General features: G+C 40.8%; 1 protein-coding gene across 3 annotated transcripts in view; it reads right to left on the bottom strand.

Moving 5' to 3' along the window:
• Positions 1 to 26,794, bottom strand: part of msh3 (mutS homolog 3 (E. coli)) — a 104,818-nt gene that overhangs the window by 39,885 nt on the left and 38,139 nt on the right. For all 3 annotated transcript variants that reach the window (XM_055920445.1, XM_055920443.1, XM_055920446.1), the window contains 4 exons: positions 10,240 to 10,427; positions 4,108 to 4,276; positions 1,691 to 1,755; positions 1,307 to 1,423 (listed from right to left, as the gene is read on the bottom strand). In XM_055920445.1, the coding sequence (XP_055776420.1) occupies positions 1,307 to 1,423; positions 1,691 to 1,755; positions 4,108 to 4,276; positions 10,240 to 10,427 (539 nt within the window). The remainder of the gene's footprint in view (positions 1 to 1,306; positions 1,424 to 1,690; positions 1,756 to 4,107; positions 4,277 to 10,239; positions 10,428 to 26,794) is intronic.

Here is a 26,794-nt window from a genome sequence, read left to right as displayed (position 1 = left end):
GACCTATTTTATCTATTAAATCAATTTTGGTTTTGGTTTTTCTGGCATGGGTAATATGTGGTAGGCTATGTATTGTATAACGGCACAATCAATAATCAAAGTTTTTTTTTTTTGGGGGGGGTGGGGGCTTAGGCTCATAAGCCTATGCGTAAACTCTAATATGCGTATGGGTGTTTTAAATTAATCATCGCCGTAGAAAGCGCTGTCCATTTCGTTCTGTTAGGCTTTGAAAAAACATCCACAACAACCATTTTTTACACTCAGTTTCAACCTGCTGTTGAACTTTCTTCAAATTGATCAGCACAGTGGGGTGAATTTTAAAAGCATGATACTGTTTTAATGAAAAGTGTTTGATATGATTTTCGATTGCATTTGCATTGATATCAATGGTTAGAGGGACAATAGGGCTCCGTGTACAAGGCCATTTGGACCTGATGGTCGTTAGCAAGTTGGGTACTACCAAAACTTGTCCAGAGTGCATAAGAGGAGATTACCGTGACATGGAATTTTACTGCGGTCATGACTCATGACTGCCAGTGTGGCGGTAATACAGTCACCACAACAGCCCTATTCACTCACTCCGAGACCTTGAAGTAGTTGTTGTGGAGCGATAGGTAACGGTGCTTCGAGGGTGACTGTTGTTGATGTGTGCAGGGAGTCCCTGGTTCAATCCCACATTGTGGCAAGGAGAGCGACGGAAGAAATACTGTTACATTAAGGTAGTAAGACAAGCGCATATCACCGTCGCTGCAAGTAAAACTTTCATCCAAGTACAGCTATTAGCACAATCAGTGATAGTAAGAAAATAAAATGCACGTGTTAGTGCAAGGGGGTGCTTGGGGGTTAAACCAAGAGGCTTTTTTATTTGGGGAGCTGTCCCTCATAGGAGTGGAGGTGCCAGGAGACCTGACATGGCGGGTTGGAGGGAAGGACGTCTTTAAATTAGATATTTTCATGCGTTTTTTTTAAGGTAACTTTAAAACACCTAAAACGGCATATTACTGCTTCTTACCTTATCAGCTGGACTGGCTTGTAGTCCCAGTAAAAATGCTAATTAGCTGCGTTGTGCGGTGTTCTAAAAAGTATGTTTTACTCTCGTGGATTTCTAGCACTTTGCTACTACTGATATGTAATTGACAGTTGGTGTTAGTCGCCGGTGGAAATGTTACATGTAGCTCCTTTAAACTAGGTCTTAAACCTCCCATTGGAATTTCTGCTGTTTTACATTTCAACCCACTCCCCAATTTGGATGGATGTTAACAACATTAAATGTATGTACTGTAGGTGATGAATACTGGATACATACTGTAGGAAGTTGGTCCATTCTTTCTGGCTGTCGATGAGAAGCTGTTCTCTGAGCTGGGACAGACTCCTACATCTTCCTATCAGGTACGGAGACTGGTACCTACTCACTGCCTTAGTACTTGAAGGAAGGGAGTAGGGTCAGGAGGGAGGGGGAGAGAGAGAGCGATTCATCCTCAGTCATAGATCATGGTCATTGATTTCATTTCCCAGCTCAACAAATATCACAATTTCCTGTCAGGACCTCTATCTTACAAGACGGTGGTCAGAGAAATGAGACGGAGGGGAAAGGTAGACATAAAAGGAAGAGACAACACTGATTAGAACAGATAAATAAAATGTGACAAAATGTGTAACACTCCCATCTCTGTCCTCTCTGTGTTCTCACCTGCTGATCTTAACCCAGTCGGACGGAACCACAGACACCATAGAGTTCTTGACCTCTATCAAGAACTGGGATGGGAGAGGCAAAGAGGGAAGCAGGAAGAGAGGGATGCAGGGGGAGAGAGAAGGATGGAGAAAGGTTAGGAGGTAGAACAGGGGAGGTAGGGGAGATAAATAACTTGCCTGCAGACAGGGACAACATCAGTTTGATTAAAATACACAAACAAGCCTTAAAGATGTAAAGTCCCCTGTTTTGGGGACCTGCGTGGTTCTGGTACCGGTTAGGACAGACATTTGTGCTTATAAATCGATATGTGGACACCACAGATCGAAATGGCTTGCATTGAGAGGTAGCCCTGATTCTTATTGAAATTAGTTTTCCTCTTCTGCCTGTGTGACGCAGGATGTGAAATCTGACACCATTTGAAGCTAGGATGTCCCTCCTACCATTTCATTCGCTCTTCCGACTCTCCATCAACTCCTGGCTTAACCCTATTTTCATATTTGTACTGTGTACTTGAGCTTGTGTCTTCAAAAGTGACTACACCTCAGCAATGTATAACTATTTTTACCAGTAAGGTGAGATTTGAACCTTTCTTGCAGCATTACTAATTATTGTTTATGGCAGGTTTTCCAAAACTCGGTCCTGGGGCCCACTCAGGGTGCACGTTTTGGTTTTTGCTGTAGCACTACATAGCTGATTCAAATAAACAACTCATCATCAAGCTTTGATTATTTGAATCAGCTGTGTAGTGTTAAGGGCCCCACCCCCTGCATCTAAGCCCCATAACAGAGTTTGGGATACCCTGGTTTATGGCCCTCTTATGATAAATAATTACTTTGGGGGATTACATTAGGCTACATTTAAGCAGTTAATAAGTCAGACACACACATACACAACTAAAATCAGATCCCCACTGTGACCTAGCCACCTACAGAAAATGAGGCCATCAGTGCCTGCCTAACACAAACACATACACTCACCTATTCACCCGCAGCTTTTCTCACAAACATACACGCACGCCTAAATTAGATCACCACTGTGACTCAGCCACCTACACAAAAGGCCTCTTCACACTTAGTAAACATTTTGTAAAAATACCATAGGCTACACATATTACTCAAATGCAAACTTGTTTACTTGCTACGTCTCGACCACTATCTCTGGAAGTAGCGCCTGACACTCGCCCAACAGTTGCACCACTTGAAGCAGGGCAGTGTAAACAGAATTGTCTCGTTGAGTTAACACTCCTACAATATAAATGGTAATAGCAGTGCAATGTTTTTTAAACAGTTGAAATGTATAGACATTTTCCTAATATTTGAGACTTGTTTTATAGATTTTTTACCTAAGTGCCTGTTACATTCTGAAATTGTCGCAGTAGCCGCCGGCTGCACTGAGCCTCATAAAACTATGGAAGCCCATCCCCACCACCAAAAACATGGAAAACATAGATCATACAAATAGGATATGTTGTTTCATTTGTAACATTGTGTGATTTCAGAGGTGGCACCACAGGTCCCAGAGTGGTGGTGGGGAAATTGTTTTCCTGGGGCCCAGAGTTTTTCCTGATCTGGTAGTATGCTAACCTAACCAACTCCGGATCCTAGTTTTAGCACATGGCATAGTAATAAATCAGCTGTAAAAACATTTTATATGGGACCAAATTAATAATAAGGTCATTTGGTAAAAAAATAAATACTGGAAAGACTCCTGGCCCAGGGAGGATGAAAACAGTAAAACCCTTTAAACAGACAACTGCGATTAGACAAAAACGAACAGGGTTGAGATCGTTGTATGCAGGGTTGCATTGTGTAGGCCTTTGCAGCTGTAATTAAAAAGATACTCATCCAGTATGTCATCACTATTGTGATGATTAATTCATTCCAGTCAATAATTTTGGATTCAAAAGGCCTAGGTAGCCTAGCCATCCAAAGTGTGAATTTAACGCTACTTGATGAATACATGCTGTTAAAGCAACTGTGCTTTTGTCTACAATAGACCAACATAGCTACTGTAGTAAGTCAAAGTTGTGTGCTGGAAAACCTTGGCTGAGCATGGGTGAAGTAGGCATTGTGGTGCTCACGTGAATTTATTTTCTTTATTGGCTTCAGACCAATGCCTGTTTCTCAATTGAAACACAATTTTTAGTTTTTAAAAGTTTTTGTAAAATTGTCATTTTGAGCTGCGGACCAAGTATGTCACGTTGCCAGCCACAGCGAAAGGCAAGGCTGTGATGTGAATTGAAAAGTAGAATTATCTTTCGCCACCTCGCCCTCCTCAGACTCTCCTTCATATCTTGTAGTGGGAATAGGGCTAAAATGATATTAGTCTCTAACACAAACAGACACACACTCCCCTGTCCACCCGCAGCGTCTGTCACACACAATACACACTCTCTCTCTCTCTCTCTCCGTTACCTCTTGTCCACTGACTCTGACGTAGTCTAGTGTGGGGGTCCTGAGTGTGTATCGGACCTCTCTCCGGTGGTCTTGTATCTCAGTCAGAACCGATTGGATCTCGACTCTCCTCCCCTGGAGCACTGGGAAGCCCGATAGGTCACAGAATAGCTCCCTCTTATCCCCTGACCTACACACACACACATTTTTTACTTTCACCTGTATGCAGATGACACTGTGGGGTATGCCATTGCCGCACAGCTGACCAAGCTCGGTCAGAGCTTCAATCTGCCTTTATTTCACAACAGAAAACCATTGATTAACTGAAATTGGTGCTTAATGCGGGTAAAACCAAGTATATGTTATTTACAAAATGACGTAAAAATGTATCTGATGATTTGGATGGTGCCCAGTTATTAATATCTGGGCATCTGGATTGACGAAAAGCTATCTTTCAAAAAGCAAGCTGATGAATTACTTTAGAAAAATAAATTAATTTAATAAATTCAGAATTAATATAGACCTCATCTATAGGAAAAGGTCCTGTCTTTCATTAAATAGCAGAACAAGTCAACATTCATTCTGGTTACTGACTATGGCGATATCGTCTATGAATGTATTGAAGCCATTGGATGTAGTTTATCATAGTGCATTGCGCTTTATTACGGGTGATATGTTCAGTACACATCAATTACATTTTGTATTAGAAAGTAGGCTGGCCCTCTTTGAAGTCTTGAAGATCGATGCAATAAAATGCAACTGAATTACTTAAAAATAATACAATGTGATTTTCTGGATTTTTGTTTTAGATTCCGTCACTCACAGTTGAAGTGTACCTATGATAAAAAATTACAGAATTCTACATGCTTTGTAAGTAGGAAAACCTGCAAAATTGGCAGTGTATCAAATACTTGTTCTCCCCACTGTATATATATATATATATATATATATATATATATATATATATATATATATACACATACATACATACATACATACATACATACATACATACATACATACATACATACATACCTTTTAAAAATATATTTTCCTTTATTACAGTTGAATTCGGAAGTTTACATACACCTTAGCCAAATACATTGAAAATCAGATTCACAATTCCTGACATTAAATCCAAGTAAAAAAATTCCCTGTCTAAGGCCAGTTAGGATCACCACTTTATTTTAAGAATTCACAGGCAATGTGTATTGGAAGAGATTTCTGAATGTACTTTACCCAGCATTACACCCCTCCAACCAGACATGCTTTATCTACTAATTTGCTGGATGCAGAGTTCAACACAGTTCAAGTGAAGGTCAAGCAAATCATAGAGAAAACAGACTGTATTGCAATCATCTCTGATGGGTGGTCGAATGTTCATGGGCAAGGAATAATTAACTACATAATCTCCACCCCTCAACCTGTATTCTACAAGAGCACAGACACAAGGGACAACAGACACACCGGTCTCTACAATGCAGATGAGCTTAAGGCAGTCATCAATGACCTTGGACCACAGAAGGTATTTGCACTGGTAACAGACAATGATGCGAACATGAAGGCTGCTTGGTCTAAAGTGGAGGTGTCCTACCCTCACATCACACCCATTGGCTGTGCTGCTCATGCATTGAATCTGCTCCTCAAGGACATCATGGCACTGAAAACAATGGATACACTCTACTAGAAAGCCAAGGAAATGGTTAGGTATGTGAAGGGTCATCAAGTTATAGCAGCAATTTACCTCACCAAGCAAAGTGAGAAGAATAAGAGCACCACATTGAAGCTGCCTAGCAACATCCGCTGGGGTGGTATTGTCATCATGTTTGACAGTCTCCTGGAGGGGAAGGAGTCTCTCCAAGAAATGGCCATATCACAGTCTGCCGATGTATTTTGGGAGAGAGAGGTAAGCAGCCTGAAACTTCTGAAACCTAAAGCAGTAGCCATTGCACGGATTGAGGGAGACAATGCCCTACTGTCTGATGTTCAGAATCTTCTTGCAGATGTAAGAGAAGAAATCCGTACAGCCCTTCCCACTTCACTGTTGCTCCAAGCAGAGGAAACTGCAATTCTGAAACTTATCAAAAAGCGTGAGGACTTCTGCCTGAAGCCCATACACACCAAAGCATACATGTTGGACCCAAGCATGCTGGCAAGAGCATCCTGTCTGGTGCAGAGATCAACAAGGCCTATGGTGTCATCACTACTGTGTCTCGCCACCTTGGCCTGGATGATGGCAAGGTTCTTGGCAGTCTGGCGAAGTACACTTCCAAGCAAGGGCTTTGGGATGGAGATGCAATAAGGCAGTCGTGCCAACATATCTCATCAGCCACCTGTTGGAAGGGACTTTGTGAATCTAAGGCTCTTTCCCCTGTTGCTTCCATCCTCCTCCAAATCCCACCAACATCAGCCGCCTCAGAGTGCAACTGGTCCTTGTTTGGGAACACACACACCAAAGCACGCAACAGGCTGACCAATACAAGGGGTGAGAAATTGGTGGTCATTTGAGGCTTTTTGAGCCTGACAACGTTGAAAACATTTTTGGGAGACGCGATGGATCATTGGTGATCATTCAATATTCCCTTTCTTTTGTTGTTCAGTGGAATCCTCCCATGTGAAGACTCAACTCATTTAATGAAAGTTCAAGGAAGGATTTAATCATTTGCAATTATGTCAACTTATGATAAGGTAAAATGTTTATGTTTCTGTCTCCATATGATGTGGTAAATAAATTTGCGTTCTCTCACTGTCAACTGCGTTTATTTTCAGCAAACTTAACATGCGTAAATATTTGGATGAACATAACAAGATTCAACAACTGCGACATAAACTGAACAAGTTCCACAGACATGTGACTAACATAAATGGAATAATGTGTCCCTGAACAAAGGTGGGGTCAAAATCAAAAGTAACAGTCAGTATCTGGTGTGGCCACCAGCTGCATTAAGTACTGCAGTGCATCTCCTCCTCGTGGACTGCACCAGTTTTGCCAGTTCTTGCTGTGAGATGTTACCCCACTCTTCCACCGAGGCACCTGCAAGTTCCCGGACATTTCTGAGGAGAATGGCCCTAGCCCTCACCCTCCGATCCAACAGGTCCTAGACGTGCTCAATGGAATTGAGATCCGGGCTCTTCGCTGGCCATGGCAGAACACTGACATTCCTGTCTTGAAGGAAATCACGCACAGAACGAGCAGTATGGCTGGTGGCATTGTCATGCTGGAGAGTCATGTCAGGATGAGCCTGCAGGAAGGGTACCACATGAGGGAGGAGGATGTCTTCTCTGTAACGCACAGCGTTGAGATTGCCTGCAATGACAACATGCTCAGTCCGATGATGCTGTAACACACCACCCCAGACCATGACCACCTCCACCTCCAAATCGATCCCGCTCCAGAGTACAGGCTTCGGTGTAACGCTCATTCCTTCGGCGATAAACGCAAATTTGACCATCACCCCCTGGTGAGACAAAACCGTGACTCGTCAGTGAAGAGCACTTTTTGCCAGTCCTGTCTGGTCCAGCGACGGTGGGTTTGTGCCCATAGGTGACGTTGTTGCCAGTGATGTCTGGTGAGGACCTGCCTTTACAACAGGGCATCTTTCTTTTGTGTTTTTCAGAGTCAGTAGAAAGGCCTCTTTAGTGTCCTACGTTTTCATAACTGTGACCTTAATTGCCTACCTACCGTCTGTAAGCTGTTAGCGTCTTAACGACTGTTCCACAGGTGCATGTTCATTAATTGTTTATGGTTCATTGAACAAGCATGGGAAACAGTGTAATAAACCCTTTACAATGAAGATCTGTGAAGTTATTTGGATTTATTATCTTTGAAAGACAGGGTCCTGAAAAAGGGACGTTTCTTTTTTTTCTGAGTTTATATCCAATGCAAAAAACATCTACATTTAAATGGTATTAATATTAATGTGCATATATACCCGTTAATTCCCATATATTCCCGTTAATTCCCACGAAAAGTTTTCACCTCTGAATATTCCCCAAAATGTGCAACCCTATGTATAAACAATGCTCCATCACATATTCTGTCTTCCTTTTGTGATGATTTTTTTGATAACTTTAATAGCAAATTAAGGGCAACAATTGACTCCAAAGCTCTAGTGAAGTTGGAGAAGGCCACTTCCAAACGGAAAGCCCCTTGGATGAGTGAGGAAACTAATAAATTAAAGAGAAAGTGCAGAAAGGCAGAGCAGAAATGGCAAAAGTCAAAGTTGCAGGGCCATTATGATATTCTGAGAGAGCAACTTTCCCACCATAATTTGCAAATACATTCATTAAAAATCCTACAATGTGATTTTCTGGATTTTTTTTTTCTCATTTTGTCTGTCATAGTTGAAGTGTACCTATGATGAAAATTACAGGCCTCACTTATCTTTTTAAGTGGGAGAACTTGCACAATTGGTGGCTGACTAAATACTTTTTTGCCCCACTGTATGTAAATGTGATATTTCATTTAATTTATTTTTATTTCAAAAAATCTGTTTTGCTTTGTCATTATGGGGTATTTGGTGTAGATTGTTGCGGAACATGTTTCATTTGATCCATTTTGGAATAAGGCTGTGATGTAACGAAATGTGGAAAAAGGGAAGGGGTCTGAATACTTTTATTTAACTAGGCAAGTCAGTTAAGAACAAATTTTTATTTTTACAATGACGGCCTACCCCGGACAAACTCTCCACTAATCCGGACGACGCTGGTCCAATTGTGTGCCACCTTATGGGTCACCTGATCACGGCCGGTTGTGATACAGCCCGGGATCGAATCAGGGTCTGTAATGACACCTCTAGCACTGAGATGCAGTGCCTTAGACCGCTGCACCACTCGGGAGCCCATACTTTCCGAAGACACTGTACTTATTGTTGGAGCCAAAGCACAGAGATAGAATCTGGTCGCACATTTTAATTCATGCTGCAGTACGGGTACTTACCAAGACCAGACAGAGAGCACACATACCACTGGTTTTTAAAATAGTCCATGATTGTGCACCCCAGTACATGTTAGACATGCTTTAAAGTTATGTACCCAGTAGGTCCTTCAGGTCCTCTGGTACTGGCCTTTTAACTATCACAAAGCCTAGGACCAAGAGGCATGGAGAGGCAGCCTTTAGTTACTATGCCCCCAACCTCTGGAATAGCCTGCTAGAGAAGCTGAGGGGGGCCGAAACTGTGGGAATTTTTAAACGCACAATTTTTAAACACACCTTTTTAGCTTTGTTTTTCCTTAAGGCGCTTTTTAATTGTTCAGTTTTCATTGTTATTATTTCGTTTTTTTATCCTCTTATATTTGTTGTGTAGTAAATATTTCCGTTTATATTTGCATTGTTTTATTAGTTTTTTCCTGTGAAGCACATTATGTTGCAGTTCATGTCTGAAATGTGCTGTATAAATAAAGACTGATTTGATTCTCCACTCAGATGAGAATTCACAAATGGACATTCTATCAGCAGTAAGGGCTCTGTGTCGCTACTTTTCTCTGGTATTTTTCTAAGTGTAGCCCACTTTTCTCAAATAAAATGCAAGATTAACTTTAAGCAATACATTAGGAAATGTAGCTGGCTACATTCTTTCTATGATAAACATTAGAAATATGATGGCCATGTAACGTTTTCACAAAAAAAATATTTTCATTGTAAGCTCATTTACTTGGGTGGCTGCCAGCCAAATAGCAATGCACTTCTGTTGTCATTTTCTGCTAAATGCGTTGCACTAATGTATTTTCTGTGAAGGAAAACTAAGTTGCACGCCCCTGATCACTCTATTTCTGCAACAAAAATAAACACTTGACTTTCAATATAAAACGTGACCCCTGTCAATACACAGCTGGACTCACCTGCTCCCGCTTTCTTTCGTTGTGCTATTTACAAACAAACACGTAACTGGCTCAAATGTTCTGGGGAACTACGGAAAGCTTCATAATGTAAAACAATGATCAAGGCGATCTGCTTTATTTCCTAACTTATTGCACAAGTTGACTGCATGTATTTACTTAAAAAGTAGCTACAAATATTAAAATGCATTGAAAAACTTCAAAGAAATATTTTCAACGGTATTGAAAAACCATCCTGTGGCTATTTCCAAATACCCCAGTATACGGTATAACGCTCAAGCCTAACACATACACGCCCACACTGTGGTGACTCACTTGGCTGCCTTCTCGTTGAGGACTTTGAGAAAGTTGTGAGCGGGAGCCAGCAGTTCAGGTGTGTCCAATAGGAGCCCTCGGAGCAGAGAGGAGCTGAGCTGTGATTGGATGGATGGGAGCAGAGCCTGTAGTTCCACCCCCAGCCGAGAAAGACTGCTGCTGATGAGGTAGAACTCCTGGGTGGAACACTGGAACACACATGCAAACACACGATATTAAAACTCAATTCATCTTTCATATATTTCCCTGTGGTGAGGTAATATCATTGACATAACTGAGAATGTATCAAGATCATGGAATAAAACAAGAGTATGTGTGTGTGGGGAGAGAGATAAGATGTAAATTCCTCACTCTCATCTAATACTGATATGACAGCTGTTAAGCCTGTTAAGCCTAATTTACATCTTACGCAACCCTGTGCGGACATGAGCAGATGTTCAATTGAAGCGGAAGGTGTAAAGTAGGTCTTAGGACTCACACACTAACCTGTAAAGTAAGGAAGTAACCCTCCCTTTGAAAACAGCCTATGTGGCATCAATATAAGTCCGAATAATTTATTCTAGTGTCAAAATTCACTACAAAAGTGTAATAGGATAATTTTGGTAATGAAGTTAATCTCGTCTAAAACAGAGTTTGGAACGTCAGTGCATCACAACGAGTAAATTAAGGTTGGGTTTGGATTACAATATGTGATAGAAAAATTACATATTTACCTGATTTGTTGGATATTTGATGATTATATACTTAACTAAACAGTAAGACATTTCTGTTCAATTAAATGTCTGTGTGAACTGAGAAGAGCCTAAAAACCTACAGCTGGCATTCCATAGATGAGATGTGGTGGGTGTCAATGAGACCGAGATAACCTGGAGGAACAGAACAAAGGCCGCAGTATTCCTAATTGTCCTGGCATCTGGGAGACCACACCAGAGGCGGATGAATCCAAAGTGACTTATGGTTGCTCCCCAATCTATATGGGAGGGGTTGAACCAGCCATGACTGAGCATTCTTGGTATCAGCTATATAAGGAACAGCATGGTCTGTCAAGGTCTGTAAAGTCAAGACTGTTGGGCTGACTAATGTAAGAATAAATACAGAGGACTAAAGGTCAAGAGGCCTAAAGGTCAAGAGGACTAAAAGTCAATACTAACGATCAATGGAAATAGGTGTTTTTTCTGTAATAGGGAAATAATGAGCAATGGGTCAGAGACATGGAAGGAATTTGTCTACACATTGAGCCTGAAATAGGATACTTGTTATTTGGCCATTGGTCCAGTTTTACTGCAAGGAATCCTAATTGGTCAACCACAGGCTAGGGCTGGGTTATAAAGTACATCCTGTCCCTTAGTTCTGTGGAGAGAATCACTGAGGACAGATGTGTCCGTACTTGTTGCACGTCATGTCGTCACACGTCATCAGAGTGCGCAGCTGAACATTGTATACTGGAAAACATTCGGTTTGTTATTTTTGATTGAAACAAAACCGATATTTATTAAATACGAATACAGAACATGTTTTTGCATCGAACCCGCGACACGGTTTGCTTTTAACAGCAAGGACCGCTATTTCTTGTCCCGGAATCCTGCTTAACAGACCGATTTAAGCCTGCTTGACAGAGAAGCTAAACTGCTAGCCATCAAGCTAACGAAGTTAGTACCAGATGAGTTTTGTCTGAAGAAATAACGGTTCCAGCGCTGAAGGAGCTGTATCTATTACGCACTGTTTCAGGACAAACCGGATCACTCGGAGTTCCATTGGCAATTGTTTACCTGCCGAGGATTTCCTCGTCCTTCTTGCCAGAAGTGATTCTGGGCAGCTCCATGGTAAGAAATGTGACCGTTCCTGGTGCAAAAACAATGTTTTATGACGGAGCTTGAGTAAATGACATTACTAAGCTGCTCTCGAATGCACTATGTCAGGACATGGAAATCAATTATATCGTAGTCCATGTGGGTTTTAATGACATTATGAAGGGCAGTTCTGAAAAGTTGAAACTGGATTTTTAAAGAGTTGATTGATTCTCTACTAAACACTAACAAAAGACCTATCATATCCGGTATCTCTGAATCTTAGCATTGTACGCTTTAGCAGGATTCTTTCACTTCACAACTGGCTACATGATTATTGCAGCTCAATGGGTGTAACTTTTGTTGACAATTTCGATACCTTTGGAAACAAAACACGTTTTATAAGGAGGATGGGATCCACCCAAATCATTTGGGATCCTGGATTCTTTCACAGCTCTATAAGGCTGCTTTGAGACAATGATTTATCAATGACTCAAGCCCAGCTCAGCTAATCCCTACCATTGTGACGCAGAGTTGTCATAATGCTTCAGCAATTGTACATTACACCAGGGGCATCAGTAGACACAATATAAGTAACCTAATGTATGTCCCTTTAACTGTCCTGAATGCCTCTACTGATCCTACAGTTATTATATGCAAAAATCATGTGCCTATGAACCAGATTTATACTGTTAGCACTAAGCTGGTGTGCCCTGGGAGGAGGTCCACTATCAGCAGCTCACTCTGCATTAACATAAAGAACATGAGCACATCTACTGCTGCTAAGCTTCCCAGTAAAACAATCAAAGCAAGTAAGGATCCTCAAAGAAAAATTATAAAAATAGCACAAGTTAATATATGTAGCTTTAGAAACAAGGTTCATGAAGTCAATAATTTGTTAGTAACAGAGGACATTCATATTCTGACTATCTCTGAAACTCACTTAGATAATACCTTTGAAGATACAGTGGTAGCAATACAAGATTATAACATTTATAGAAATGTGTTGCTGTTTATATTCAGAACCACATTCCTGTAAAGATTAGAGAGGATCTAATGTTAAATGCTGTAGAAGTAATATGGCTACATGTTCATCTGCCTCACCTGAACCCCATTCTGGTGGGAAGCTGCTATAGACCACCAAGTGCTAACAGTCAGTATCTGGATAACATGTGTGAAATGCTTGATAATGTATGTGATATCAACAGAGAAGTATATTTTCTGGGTGATTTAAATATTGACTGGCTTTCATCAAGCTGCCCACTCAAGAAAAAGCTTCAAACTGTAACCAGTGCCTGCAACCTGGTTCGGGTTATCAGTCAACCTACCAGGGTAGTTACAAACAGCACAGGAATGAAATCATCAACATGTTTTGATCACATCTTTACTAAATGCTGCAGGAATTAAGCAATACCCAGATCCATCGGATGTAGTGATCACAATATAGTAGCCATATCTAAGAAAACCAAAGTTCCAAAGGATGGGCCTAAATATATTTTTTTATTTCATCTTTATTTAACCAGGTAGGCTAGTTGAGAACAAGTTGTAATTTACAAATGCGACCTGGCAAAGATAAAGCAAGGCAGTGCGACACAAACAACAACACAGAATAACACATGGAATAAACAAACATGTAGTCAATAATACAATAGAAAAGGACTATATACAGTGTGTGCAAATGAGGTAGGATATGGGAAATAAATAGGCCATAGTGGCAAAATAGTTACAATATAGCAATTAAACACTGGAGTGATAGGTGTGCAGAAGATGAGTGTGCAAGTAGAGATACTGGGGTGGAAAGGAGCAAAATATATACAATAAATAACAGTTTGGGGGATGAGGTAGTTGGATGGGCTGTTTAGAGATGGGCTATGTACAGTTGCAGTGATCTGTGAGCTGCTCTAACAGCTGGTGCTTAAAGTTAGTGAGGGAGATATGAGTCTCCAGCTTCAGTGATTTTTGGATGCTGGTGCTGCTGTGGTGACCAGTGAGCTGAGATAAGGCGGGGCTTTACCTAGCAAAGACTTATAGACGACCTGGAGCCAGTGAGTTTGGCGACGAATATGAAGCGAGGGCCAGCCAACGTGAGCATACAGGTCGCAGTGGTGGGTAGTATCTGGAGCTTTGCTGACAAAACTGATGGCACTGTGATAGATTGCATCCAATTTGCTGAGTAGAGTTTGAGGCTATTTTGTAAATGACATCGACGAAGTCAAGGATCGGAAGGATAGTCAGTTTTACGAGGGTATGTTTGGCAGCATGAGTGAAGGATGCTTTCTTGCAAAATAGGAAGCTGATTCTAGATTTAATTTTGGATTGGAGATGCTTAATGTGAGTCTGGAAGGAGAGTTTACAGTCTAACCAGACACCTAGGTATTTGTAGTTGTCCACATATTCTAAGTCAGAACCGTCCAGAGTAGTGATGCTGGACGGGCGGGCAGGTATGGGCAGCGATCGGTTGAAAAGCATGCATTTAGTTTTACTTGCATTTAAGAGCAGTTGGAGGCCATGGAAGGAGAGTTGTATGGCATTGAAGCTTGTGTATAAGAGGTCATACAATAAATTTTGTTGTGATTACTATGTTATTGATGTATATATTATCTGTTGGTCCGTCGTGTGTAATGAGGAGCAAACAGACAAAGCACTTGACACATTTATGAAATATGCTTATTCCAGTTGCTAATAAACACGCACCCATTAAGAAAATGACTGTAAAAACTGTTAAATCCCTGTGGATTGATGAGGAATTGAAAAATTGTATGGTTGAGAGGGATGAGGCACAAGGAATGGCAAATTGCAAATTGAGAAATAATGTGACTAAACTGAATAAAAAGAAAAGGGGTGCGGTTTCAAAATGGCTACGTAAAGATGTGTTCCGAGGCCACTCCACTAAGGGCTGATACTTCTATGTTTTAACCTTTTATCTATCAAAACAAGAACAAATTTTGCACACCTACTGACTCGAGCAACATTCCGGTGACATTATTGGATATGTCCGGAACAGGGAAAACGGTAAACAAGAAGACACGACGAAGACTAGCAACAAGATGGCGGATGCTAACGCTATGGAGATGCTAGTCACCATCCGTGCAGAAATGGCTACACTACACTCTGATTTCTTGACCGAACTTCACTCCTCTGTGTCAAGTCTACGAGCTGAAATTATGACAGAAGTCCAGTCAACTATGGCAACACTACAAACGACTTTCGCGACAAAACCCCAAAAAATAAGGATATGGAAACGCCATTGACCGACATAGATAATTGGCTTACCGAATTGGAAACCAAAAACGACGAGCACGTGAAGTTAAAGAACATACGTGGGGTCGGAATTACAGAAGGGATGGAAGGGCGCAATCCTACCGAGTTCATGGCCCCTTTCCTGCTTGACGTCCTTGGCGGAGAGACGTTTGACCGGCCCCCAGTCATCGACAGGGCACATCGCACTCTAGCGGTAAAACCACAGCCCGGTCACCCTCCCAGAGCAATGCTGGTCCGCCTACATTACTTCCAGACCAAAGAGAAAATTATTTGCACCTCCCGTGAAAGAGGACAACTGAACTACAATGGCAAGCAGATCCATATCTTCCCAGATTACTCTGCAGATCTGGCAAAATGAAGAGCTGCATACAAAGGTGTAAAAGCCCACCTTCACAAGGCAGGAGTCAGATTTGGCCTGATACACCCGGATAACTGAGGATTACTTTACAGGGGGCTAGCCACACATTTGAAGATCCCCAGTCTGCGCTCACCTTCTACCGGGAAAATATCCACTCTACAGCGGCACAGAACCCAGATCCGTGAAGGTTGCTAGTTGTGTTATTAGGGTGCACACATGGTCAGTGTATAGACATGAACGTGAGTAACTTTTATTTGCCCTAGCAAAATTATGCACCACATACAGATGACTGAATACCTTGGGTCGGAACCATCTACCATGCAATGGGATTCAAAGTAATCCTTAACTTCTTTGGGGTAGAGGCAGCATTTTCACGTCCGGATGAAATGCATGCCTAGAGTAAATGGCCTGCTACAGATTTGGATAGGAAACACTCTGAAGTTTCTAAAACTGTTTGAATGATGTCTGTGAGTATAACAGAACTCATCAGGCAGGCAAAAACCTGAGAAAAAATCCAACCAGGAAGTGGGAATTCTGAGGTTGAACGATTTTTCAACTCAGCTCCTATTGAAGATACAGTGGGATATTGGTAATGTTGCACTTCCTAAGGCTTCCACTAGTCGTTAGAACCTTGTCTGATTCCTCTACTGTTTAGTGGGGCCGAAGGAGAGAGGAATTAGTCAGGTCTGCCATGAGGTGACCATGCTCTGACCATGCGCGTTCACGTGAGAGTGAGCTCTGTTCCATCGCAATTCTGAAGACACAGGAATACTCCAGTTGGAACATTATTGAAGAATTATGTTAAAAACATCCTAAAGATTGATTCAATATTTAGTGTGTCATGTTTTTACGGACTGTAATATAACTTTTTAAACTTTTCGTCCGTACTTTCCGCTGGACCCGCCCGAGCGTCGTGAGTTTGGAAAGTGTACTGAACGCTAGAACAACAAGGAGGAATTTGGACATAAATGACGGACATTATCGAACAAAACAAACATTTATTGTGGAACTGGGAGTGCATTCTGATGAAGATAATCAAAGGTAAGTGAATGTTTATAATGTTATTTCTGACTTCTGTTGACTGCATAATATGGCGGCTATATTTGTGTCTTGATTGGGCTCTGAGCGCCGACTCAGATTATTGCATGGTTTGCTTTTTTCGTAAAGCTTTTTTGAAATCTGACACAGCGGTTGCATTAAGGAGAAGTGCATCTAAAATTCCATGCATAACAGTTGTATCTTTTAGCAATGTTTATTATGAGTATTCCTGTAAATTGATGTGGCTCTCTGCAAAATCAAAGGATGTTTTGTGACTTCTGAACGTAAGGTGCCAATGTAAACTCCAATTTTTGGATATAAATATGAACTTTACCAAACAAAACATACATGTATTGCGTAACATTAAGTCCTATGAGTGTCATCTGATGGAGATCATCAAAGCTTAGTGATTAATTTTATCTATATTTCTGCTTTTTGTAAATCCTCTCTTTGGCTGGAAAAATGTCTGTGTTATTCTGTGAATAGGCACTCACCTAACATAATGGTTTGGTTTGCTTTCGTCGTAACGCCTTTTTGAAATCGGACACTGTGGCTGGATTTACAACAAGTGTATCTTTAAAATGGTGTAAAATACATGTATGTTTGAGGAATTTTTATTATGGGATTTCTGTTGTTTTGAATTTGGCGCCCTGCACTTTCACTGGCTGTTGAAGAGGTGGTACGCTACCGTCTCACGTACCCTAGAGAGGTTAATAAGCGGTGTGGTGTAATGCAACTAAGCTTTTTATTTATAGAACTAATGAGGTTCTTTTTCATTTTTTTTATGAATGAATAAGCCAAATCTCAGTGACGTTCCTGTTGATTTGCTCATTTAGTCGGGCCTCAAGGTAGGCAAAGGAGTGTATTTACTAGGCTATAATTCATCTTCTTTAGGCCCGCAATTTTGTCTTTTTTATTATATAGGCTAGGCAACATGTGATTGTATGGTGTGTATGTTCGGGCACGTGCATATGAGTGCAATAGCAATAACGCTTAGGACAATTTAAAATATTTAGTTTATTCTTTTTTCATCCACATGTCCATAGATTTATATTAATTCCCCTTTATTCAACATAGGACACAGTGAAACCTTTTCTCTTCTTAAAAACCCTTAGTGGGCTTCCTGTTAGTAAAGTGACAGAAAACAGGTTAGGCGCTGTTTTTGGGGTCTGTCATTTCATTTGGGGACTCAGCAGTGGGGTTTTTCTAAACTTTATTTGTATTTTTTGTTTTGGTTTAGGGTTACACAAACGTCCTATTAATTGTCCCAAAACGAGGTATTGGAGACTTAATACATCTCTGCTTAACAATGAAGGATTCTACTCTGTGATAATTTATATTTTATCACATTACTGGCTCGACAACCAACTCTTTCCTGTCTCAGCTGCAACTATTTGGGATGCTGCTAAAGCAACCAAAAGGGGTCATATCATTTCCCAAGCCTCTTTGATCAAGAAGCTTAGAATTGAAAATAGGGAAAAATTGGAGGTTGAAGTAAAGCATTTAGAACTTTTTCATAAACAACCAACCAACCCAGGCGAACTGGAATTCACTAGCTTGTGCTAAGGCCCAACTCAATTTAGAGCACACAAAACATGTTTAAAAAAACGGTTGTTTTTTACCAAGCAAAAATATTATGAGTTTGGTAACCGTCCGAGGCATCTACTTGCATACCAACTTAAAAAATAACAAAATGAAAGATCTATTAAGTCTATAAGAACGGCAGATGGCTTCACTTCTCATGATCCATTGCTTACCAATAATACGTTTTGCGACTTCTATAAATCTCTTTATACTTCACAATGTACACGATCGAACAACGAAATGACTAAATATCTGAATAAGATAACCTTGCCCACTATATCAGATGAGCACATAAATAGACTAAATGCTCCCTTTACTCCTGAAAAGGTTTGGGAAACTATTAAGGCAATGCCTTCTGGCAAGGCACCTGGCCTAGACGGCTTCACGGCAGGGTTCTACAAGAAATTCTGGCCTGAGATATGCCCCATCTTCATGCCTGCTCTAAATGATATGTTCGAAAGAGACATCATACCAGAGTCTTGGAAAACTGCATCCATTAGCCTGATACTAAAAAGGACAAAAATCCATTAAAATGCACTTAGTTTAGACCTATCAGTTTGCTAGGAGTTGATGTTAAAATAGTCGCCAATACACTTACTTCCAGACCTCATTAAACCTGATCAGACTGGCATTGTCAAAGCCAGATTTGGAACAGACAATGTGAGACGTGCTCTGAATATCATAAACCACCTTGGCAGAATTAAAGACCCTGCACTCATTGTCTCTCTCGATGCCGAAAAGGCCTTCGATAGAGTTGAGTGGAAATTATTGTATGCTCTATTATAAAAAGTTAATCTGGGTGACCATTTTACTAATTTAGTCAAATTTATTTTTTCTGACCCATCGGGCAGTTAACACAAATGGTAAATTACCAGAAAGATTTAATATCGGTAGGGGCTGTCGTCAAGGCTGCCCTTTATCTCCTGCTCTGTTCTTGTTAGTCATAGAACCACTGACTGAGGCAATGAGGTCTAGTAATAACATCAGGCGCATCTCTATGGGTGATGAAGAGCATAGCGTTTTATTATTTGCTGATGATGTGCTTTTATACATGTCTAAACCAGAGACCCCTGTCACTGCAGTAATGGACATCATATATGAATATAGTAACCTGTCAGGGTACAAAATGTATGTGGATAAATCCATGGCATTACCTTTGAATATTCCCTCTACACTCAACTTAGAAACAATATCTCCATTCCAATTGACTGAAACAGGCTTAAAATACTTGGGCAAATATGTTACCCCAAGTCTTAAAGACCTGTTCACTTCAAATTATATACCTTTGCTCACAAAAATTAAACAGGATCTGATTAACTGGTCTACCCTACCAAACTCTCTTTTTGGGAGGATTAATGCCGTCAGGGTGAATATCCTTCCTTGGCTAAATTATTTATTCCAAAATATCCCCTGCCATCTATCTCAGTCCTTTTTCGCACAATAAATGTCAATATATCTAAATATATCTGGAACAATAAGAAACCTATAATCAAATTTATCAAACTAATTAAGCCTAAGAATTCAGGAGGGGTATCTTTGCTAAATCTGCAACTATATTACTGGTCTGCTGAGATCAAGCACATGATTAGTTGGTGCCTAGACAAACGCCACTCACTTTGGGTTGGGATGAAATCAATAGCATGTCATCCAAGAGCATTAGCTTCTGTACCATTTATTAATAGCTTTGAAAAGATCCAGTCCTTACCTGACAATTTTACAACACATAATACACTCTTTGCTTGGAAAGATGCAAGGAGGCATCTGCAGATTCCAGACCATATATCACTCTGGTCACCGATTGCCCTTAATCCAGATACACTGCTGACATGCAGTTCATACTCTTTTGACAATGAATCAAGCTGCACAGGTCACAGCTGCTCGTTGGAGCAAATGGAGGACTGTGTTGGAGGCTCCTAACATCATCATACAACGTGGCACACCATGTAATCCAGCTACTCTGATGCTTCCTCCAGATGCCACATTACTTGAACACGACGGTTCAAGCATTGTGGAGGGGGGGGTGAGGAAGGCAGGCTGGGCAGTTACTACAATGGACATTGTGATAGTGACAGACAAGTTACCTGCAGGAACATCAGCACACGTGGCGGAATTCGTGGAATTCGGAATTCTACACAGATTCAAGGTATGCTTTTGGTGTTACCTATGATTTTGGAAAAATATGGAAAAACACAGGTTTCAGGACATCACTGGGAGTTCCTGTGAAGAATGGACCAGAGGTGATGGCTCTACTGAATGCTCTCCAGTTACCTGGACAAGTTGCAATTTTGAAAATGAAAGCACATGGAAAAATCTTTACAGACGAGAGTAAAGGTAATGATCTGGCTGACAAAACTGCCAAGGCGGCTGCCAAGAGAACACATACCTCTATCACCTAAACTGATTAGGAGATACACCTTGGACACATTAGAGACATGCAAAAACGTGCACCAAAAGATGAAGTATGGGAATAGATGGCTGCAGGATGTAAACTCAATCAAGAAGGTGTGTGGAAATACAACCTGAGATGTTGCCCTACTTGGTGACACAGATCCACTCTTTGGGATACATTGATGTGGACAAGATAGTTTATCATTTTGTGGGCAAAAGGTGGAATCCTGGTGTGCGGAAAGAGGCTGAGGCTGTTGTGGCGAATTGCAACATTTGTAGGGAAAACAACACCAAGGGATGAGTGAAAGTACAGACACGACGAGTGCCTGCCCTTCAGACATCTACAGCTTGATTACATAACACTGCCCAAATGTAAAGGACACAAAGATGTGCTAGTCGTTGTTGATCGTTTCTCATGATGGGTTGAAACCTACCACTCTCTTTTCAATGGGTTTTCATTGGGAATCCAAATTTCTAAGGGACCTTCCTGCAGTTCCTATCGCTTCCACTGGATGTCAACAGTCTTTAGAAATTGATTGAGGTTTTTCCTTTGAGAAATTAAGAAGTAGCCATGTTCAGAATGAGGCTCCAGTGAAGTGTACTGTTTGTTAGAGGCGCGTGACCAGAAAGCATGCTACACACTGTTTTCCTCCGGTATTGAACACAGATCATCTCGTCTTCAATTTTATCGATTATTTATGTTAAAAAATACCTAAAGTTGTATTACAAAAGTAGTTTGAAATGTTTGGACGCTTACAGGTAACTTTTGAGATATTTTGTAGTCACTGTGTTTTTCTGGATCAAACGTGCCAAATAAATGGACATTTTGGATATATATCGACGGAATTAATCGAACAAAAGGACCATTTGTGATGTTTATGGGACATATTGGAGTGCCAACAGAAGAAGCTCGTCAAAGGTAAGGCATGAATTATACCTTTATTTCTGCGTTTTGTGTCGCGCCTGGAAGGTTGAAATATGATGGTCTGTGATTGTTAGCTGGGGTGCTATCCTCAGTTAATAGCATTGTTTGCTTTCGCTGTAAAGCATTTTTGAAATCTGACACGTTGGCTGGATTCACAACAAGTGGAGCTTTAATTTGGTATATTGAATGTGTGATTTCATTAAAGTAACATTTTTATAGGCGCTCTGCATTTTCACTGGATGTTGGCCAGGTGGGACGCTACCGTCCCACATATCTCAGAGAGGTTACGAAAGGAACTGCACAACATACAGCTAAAATTCTGAATCGAGAAATCATTCCCGATGTGGATTTCCGGAACAATAAGATTCCGACCAAGGCACTCATTTCACAGGAAAAGTGTGTCAGGAGGTAGCTCGTCTTCTGAACTGCCCTTATCATCCTCAATCGAGTGGACAGGTAGAACGCACCCCTTCAAACATTCAACCTTTGCGTACCAGGGTCAGCGCACTCTCAAATGTTGTTTTTTTCCATCATTGTAAGCCTGCCACACACAAACTATTCAATACATTTATTAAACATAAGAATGAGTGTGAGTTTTTGTCACAAATGAAAATGACAAAGAGCTCTTATACAACCAGAGCACAAATAATAATATAATAATCAATAATTTTGCTCTTTAGTTAGCCATCTTACATATAAAACCTTATTTGTTCATCAAAAATTGTGAATAACTCACCACAGGTTAACAAGAAGGGTAGGCTTGAAAGGATGCACAAAACAGCAATGTTGGGTTGTACTGGAGAGAGTCTGTCTTAAATCATTTTCCACACACAGTCTGTCTGTATTTAGTTTTCATATTAGTGAGGGCCGAGAATCCACTCTCACATAGGTATGTGGTTGCAAAAGGCATCAGTGTCTTAACAGCGTCATTTGCCAAGGCAAGAAACTCTGAGCGCAGCCCTGTCCAGAAATCTGACAGAGCCTTCTGATTAAATTACATTTTCACAGAACCGCTTATTGCAATTTTGATGAGGCTCTCTTGTTCAGATATCGGTAAGTGGACTGGAGGCAGGGCATGAAAGGGATAACAAATCCAGTTGTTTGTGTCGCCCGTTTTGGGAAAGTACCTGAGTAATTGCGCACCCAGCTCACTCGGGTGCTTCGCTATATCACATTTGACATTGCCCGTAAGCTTGAGTTCTTTTGCACAAAAAAATCATACAATGATGGAAAGACCTGTGTGTTGTCCTTGTCAATAAAGACAGAAAAGAGCTACAACTTCTTAATCATTCTGTCCCCCACATTGAATATATTTATGGAGAGTCCCTGTAATCCTAGATTCAGATCATTCAGGCGAGAAAAAACATCACCCAGATAGGCCAGTCGTGTGAGAAACTCATTATCATGCAAGCGGTCAGACAACTGAAAATTAGCGTCAGTAAAGAAAACTTTAAGCTTGTTTCTCAATTTAAAAAAGCGTGTCAATACTTTGCCCCTTGATAACCAGTGCACTTCTGTATGTTGTAAAAGCGTTACATGGTCACTGCCCATATCATTGCATAATGCAGAAAACACACGAGAGTTCAGGGGCCTTGCTTTAACGAAGCTAGGCATTTTCACTGTCGCTGCATTTTCGACTGGCTGTTGTCATATCGATCCCGTTAACGGGACTGCAGCCATATGAAGTTAACATAAATCTTGAATAACGTCCCAACCGGAGAATTACATTGACTTCAGATGAGCGATGGAACGGAGCTCCCTCTTATGTGAAGGCGCATGGGGAAAGAATGGTCACCTCGTGGCAGTGGTGACTCATTCCTGTCTCCTTCGGCCCCCCTTCACAGTAGAGTCATCAGACAAAGTTCTACAGACTGTTGACATCTAGTGGAAGCCGTAGGAAGTGAAAACTCATCCATATCTCGCTGTAATTTCAATGGGAGCTTGGTTGAAAATCTACCAGCCTCAGAATTTCCACTTCCTGTTTGGATTTTTTCTCAGTTTTTGCCTGCCATATGAGTTCTGTTATACTCACAGACATAATTCAAACAGTTTAAGAAACTTCAGAGTATTTTCTATCCAATACTAATAATAATATGCATATATTAGCAACTATGACTGAGGAACAGGCCGTTTACTATGGGCACCTCTGTGCACCTTTCATCCAAGCTACTCAATACTGCCCCTGCAGCCAAAAGAAGTTAATAATTCGTTTTAAATAAATGTTTTGAAGAACAAACAACAACAAAATCACCTCCAGCCTGCTCACCATTGGTCATTGATGGGGAGAACATAATTAGGAGGTTTGGTCTGACCTGTTCAAACTTCAACAGAGTATAGCTTTGTACAGTTGAAGTCGGAAGTTTACATACACTTAGGTTGGAGTCATTAAAACTCGTTTTCAACCATCCCCAAATTTCTTGTTAACAAACTATAGTTTTGGCAAATCGGTTAGGACACCTACTTTGTGCATGACACATTGTTTACAGACCGATTATTTCACTTATAATTCACTGTATCACAATTCCAGTGGGTCAGAAGTTTATATACACTAAATTGACTGTGCCTTTAAACAGCTTGGAAAAATCCAGAAAATGATGGCATGGCTTTACAAGCTTCTGATAGGCTAATTGACATAATTTGAGTCAATTGGAGGTGTACCTGTGGATGTATTTCAAGGCCTACCTTCAAACTCAGTGCCTCTTTGCTTGACATCATGGGAAAATCTAAAGAAATCAGCCAAGACCTCACAAAAACAATTGTAGACCTCCACAAGTCTGATTCATCCTTGGAAGCAATTTCCAAACGCCTGAAGGTACTACGCAGCCATCTGTACAAACAATAGTATGCAAGTATAAACACCATGGGACCACGCTGCCGTCATATCGGTCAGGAAGGAGACGTGTTCTGTTTCCTAGTGATGCACGTACTTTGGTGCGAAAAGTGCAAATCAATCCCAGAACCACAGTAAAGGACCTTGTGAAGATGCTGGAGGAAACAGATACAAAAGTATCTATATCCACAGTAAAACATGTCCTATATCGACATAACCTGAAAGGCCACTCAGCAAGGAAGAAGCCACTGCTCCAAAACCGCCATAAAAAAAGCCAAACTACAGTTTGCAACTGCACATGGGGACAAGGATCGTACTTTTTGGAGAAATGTCCTCTGGTCTGATGAAATAAAAATATAACTGTTTGGCCATAATGACCATCGATATGTTCGGAGGAAAAAGGGGGAGACTTGCAAGCCGAAGAACAACATCCCAACCGTGAAGCACGGGGGTGGCAGCACCATGTTGTGGGGGTGATTTACTGCAGAAGATACTGGTGCGCGTCACAAAATAGATGAAATCATGAGGGAGGAAAATGATGTTGATATATTGAAGCAACATCTCAAAACATCAGTCAGGAAGTTAAAGCTTGGTCGCAAATGGGTCTTCCAAATGGACAATGACCCGAAGCATACTTCCAAAGTTGTGGCAAAATGGCTTAAGGACATCAAAGTGAAGGTATTGGAGTGGCCATCACAAAACCCTGAGAAAATCCTATAGAAAATTTGTGGGCAGAACTGAAAAAGCGCGTGTGAGCAAGGAGGTCTACAAACCTGACTCCGTTACACAAGCTCTGTCAGGAGGAATGTGCCAAAATTCACCCAACTTATTGTGGGAAGCTTGTGGAAGGCTACCTGAAACGTTTGACCCAAGTTAAAGAATTTAAAGGCAATGTTACCAAATACTAAACTTCTGGCCCACTGGGAATGTGATGAAAGAAATAAAAGCTGAAATAAATCATTCTCTCTACTAATATTCTGACATTTCACATTCTTAAAATAAAGTGGTGATCCTAACTGACCTAAGACAGGGAATTTTTACTAGGATTAAATGTCAGGAATTGTGAAAAACTGAGTTTAAATGTATTTGGCTAAGGTGTATGTAAACTTCCGACTTCAACTGTATATCAGATTTCACCTTTTCATTCCATGTGTTACGGATGAACTCTGCCTCAACTCTGGCTACTTCTACAGATGGACGAGATGCTTTTGGTAGACGACAGCCTCGGTCCTTTGATTTGGAGACCATAATTGGGTAGGTTTTATCTGACCTGTTAAAACGTCAACATAGTACCCGTTTGTGTGTCAGATATTACCTATGATTTGGCTGGGGATTGAATTCCCAAACTTTCAATATCAGGGCGGCCACTCTAACCACAAGGCCACTGAGTTGGTCACACACTAACCTGTGTTCAATCACACAGACGTTAAAAGCCAATCTACTTCTTCAATAAAACTCAACAAAGAGCAGCACCATCTAAATCTATAACCTCCATTAGCTGTCCACAGTGCCAAGTGGACAGTCCAAGTACTCACACCCCGTGACTTTTTCCACATTTTGTTGTGTTACAAAGTGGGATTAAAATGGATTTAATTGTCATTTTTTGTCAACGATCTACACAAAATACTCTAATGTCAAAATGGAAGAAAAATGTTAATATTTGTGAAACATTTATGAAAAATAAGACACCAATAATATCTTGATTAGATAAGTATTCAATCCCCTGAGTCAATACATGTTCGAATCACATTTGGCAGCAATTACAGCTGTGGCTCTTTCTGGGTAAGTCTCTTAGTGCTTTTCACACCTGCATTGTGCAACATTTGCCCATTATTGATTTAAAAATTATTCAGTATTACTTTAGTGCCTTGTTGCAAACAGGATGCATGTTTAGGCATATTTATTTTCTGTACGGGCTTCCTTCTTGTCACTCTGTCAATTAGGTTAGTATTGTGGAGAAACTACAATGTTGTTGATCCTTCCTCAGTTCCCTCTTATTACAGCCATTCAACTCTGTTACTGTTTTAAAGTCACCATTGGCCTCATTGTGAAATCCTTTGAGCGGTTTCCTTCCTCTCTGTCAACTGAGTTAGGAATTACTGTATATTTTGTAGTGACCGGGTGTATTGATACACCGCTCAAAGTCGAATTAATAACTTAAACATGCTCATAGGGATATTCTATGTCTGCTTTCTGTATTTTTACCCATTTACCAATAGGTGCCCTTCTTTTGCCAAGCATTGGAAAACCGCTCTGGTCTTTGTGTGTTTGAAATTCATTGCTTTACTGATAATTGTGTGTGTGGGGTACAGACATCAGGTAGTCATTCAAAAATCATGTTAAACACTACTATTGGACACATGGAACTTATGTGACTTGTTAAG

Source organism: Salvelinus fontinalis, chromosome 4 (assembly GCF_029448725.1).
Source record: "Salvelinus fontinalis isolate EN_2023a chromosome 4, ASM2944872v1, whole genome shotgun sequence".
NCBI lineage: Eukaryota > Metazoa > Chordata > Actinopteri > Salmoniformes > Salmonidae > Salvelinus > Salvelinus fontinalis.
The sequence above is the reverse complement of the archived record's forward strand: the minus strand, read 5'-3'. Positions and strand labels throughout refer to the sequence as shown.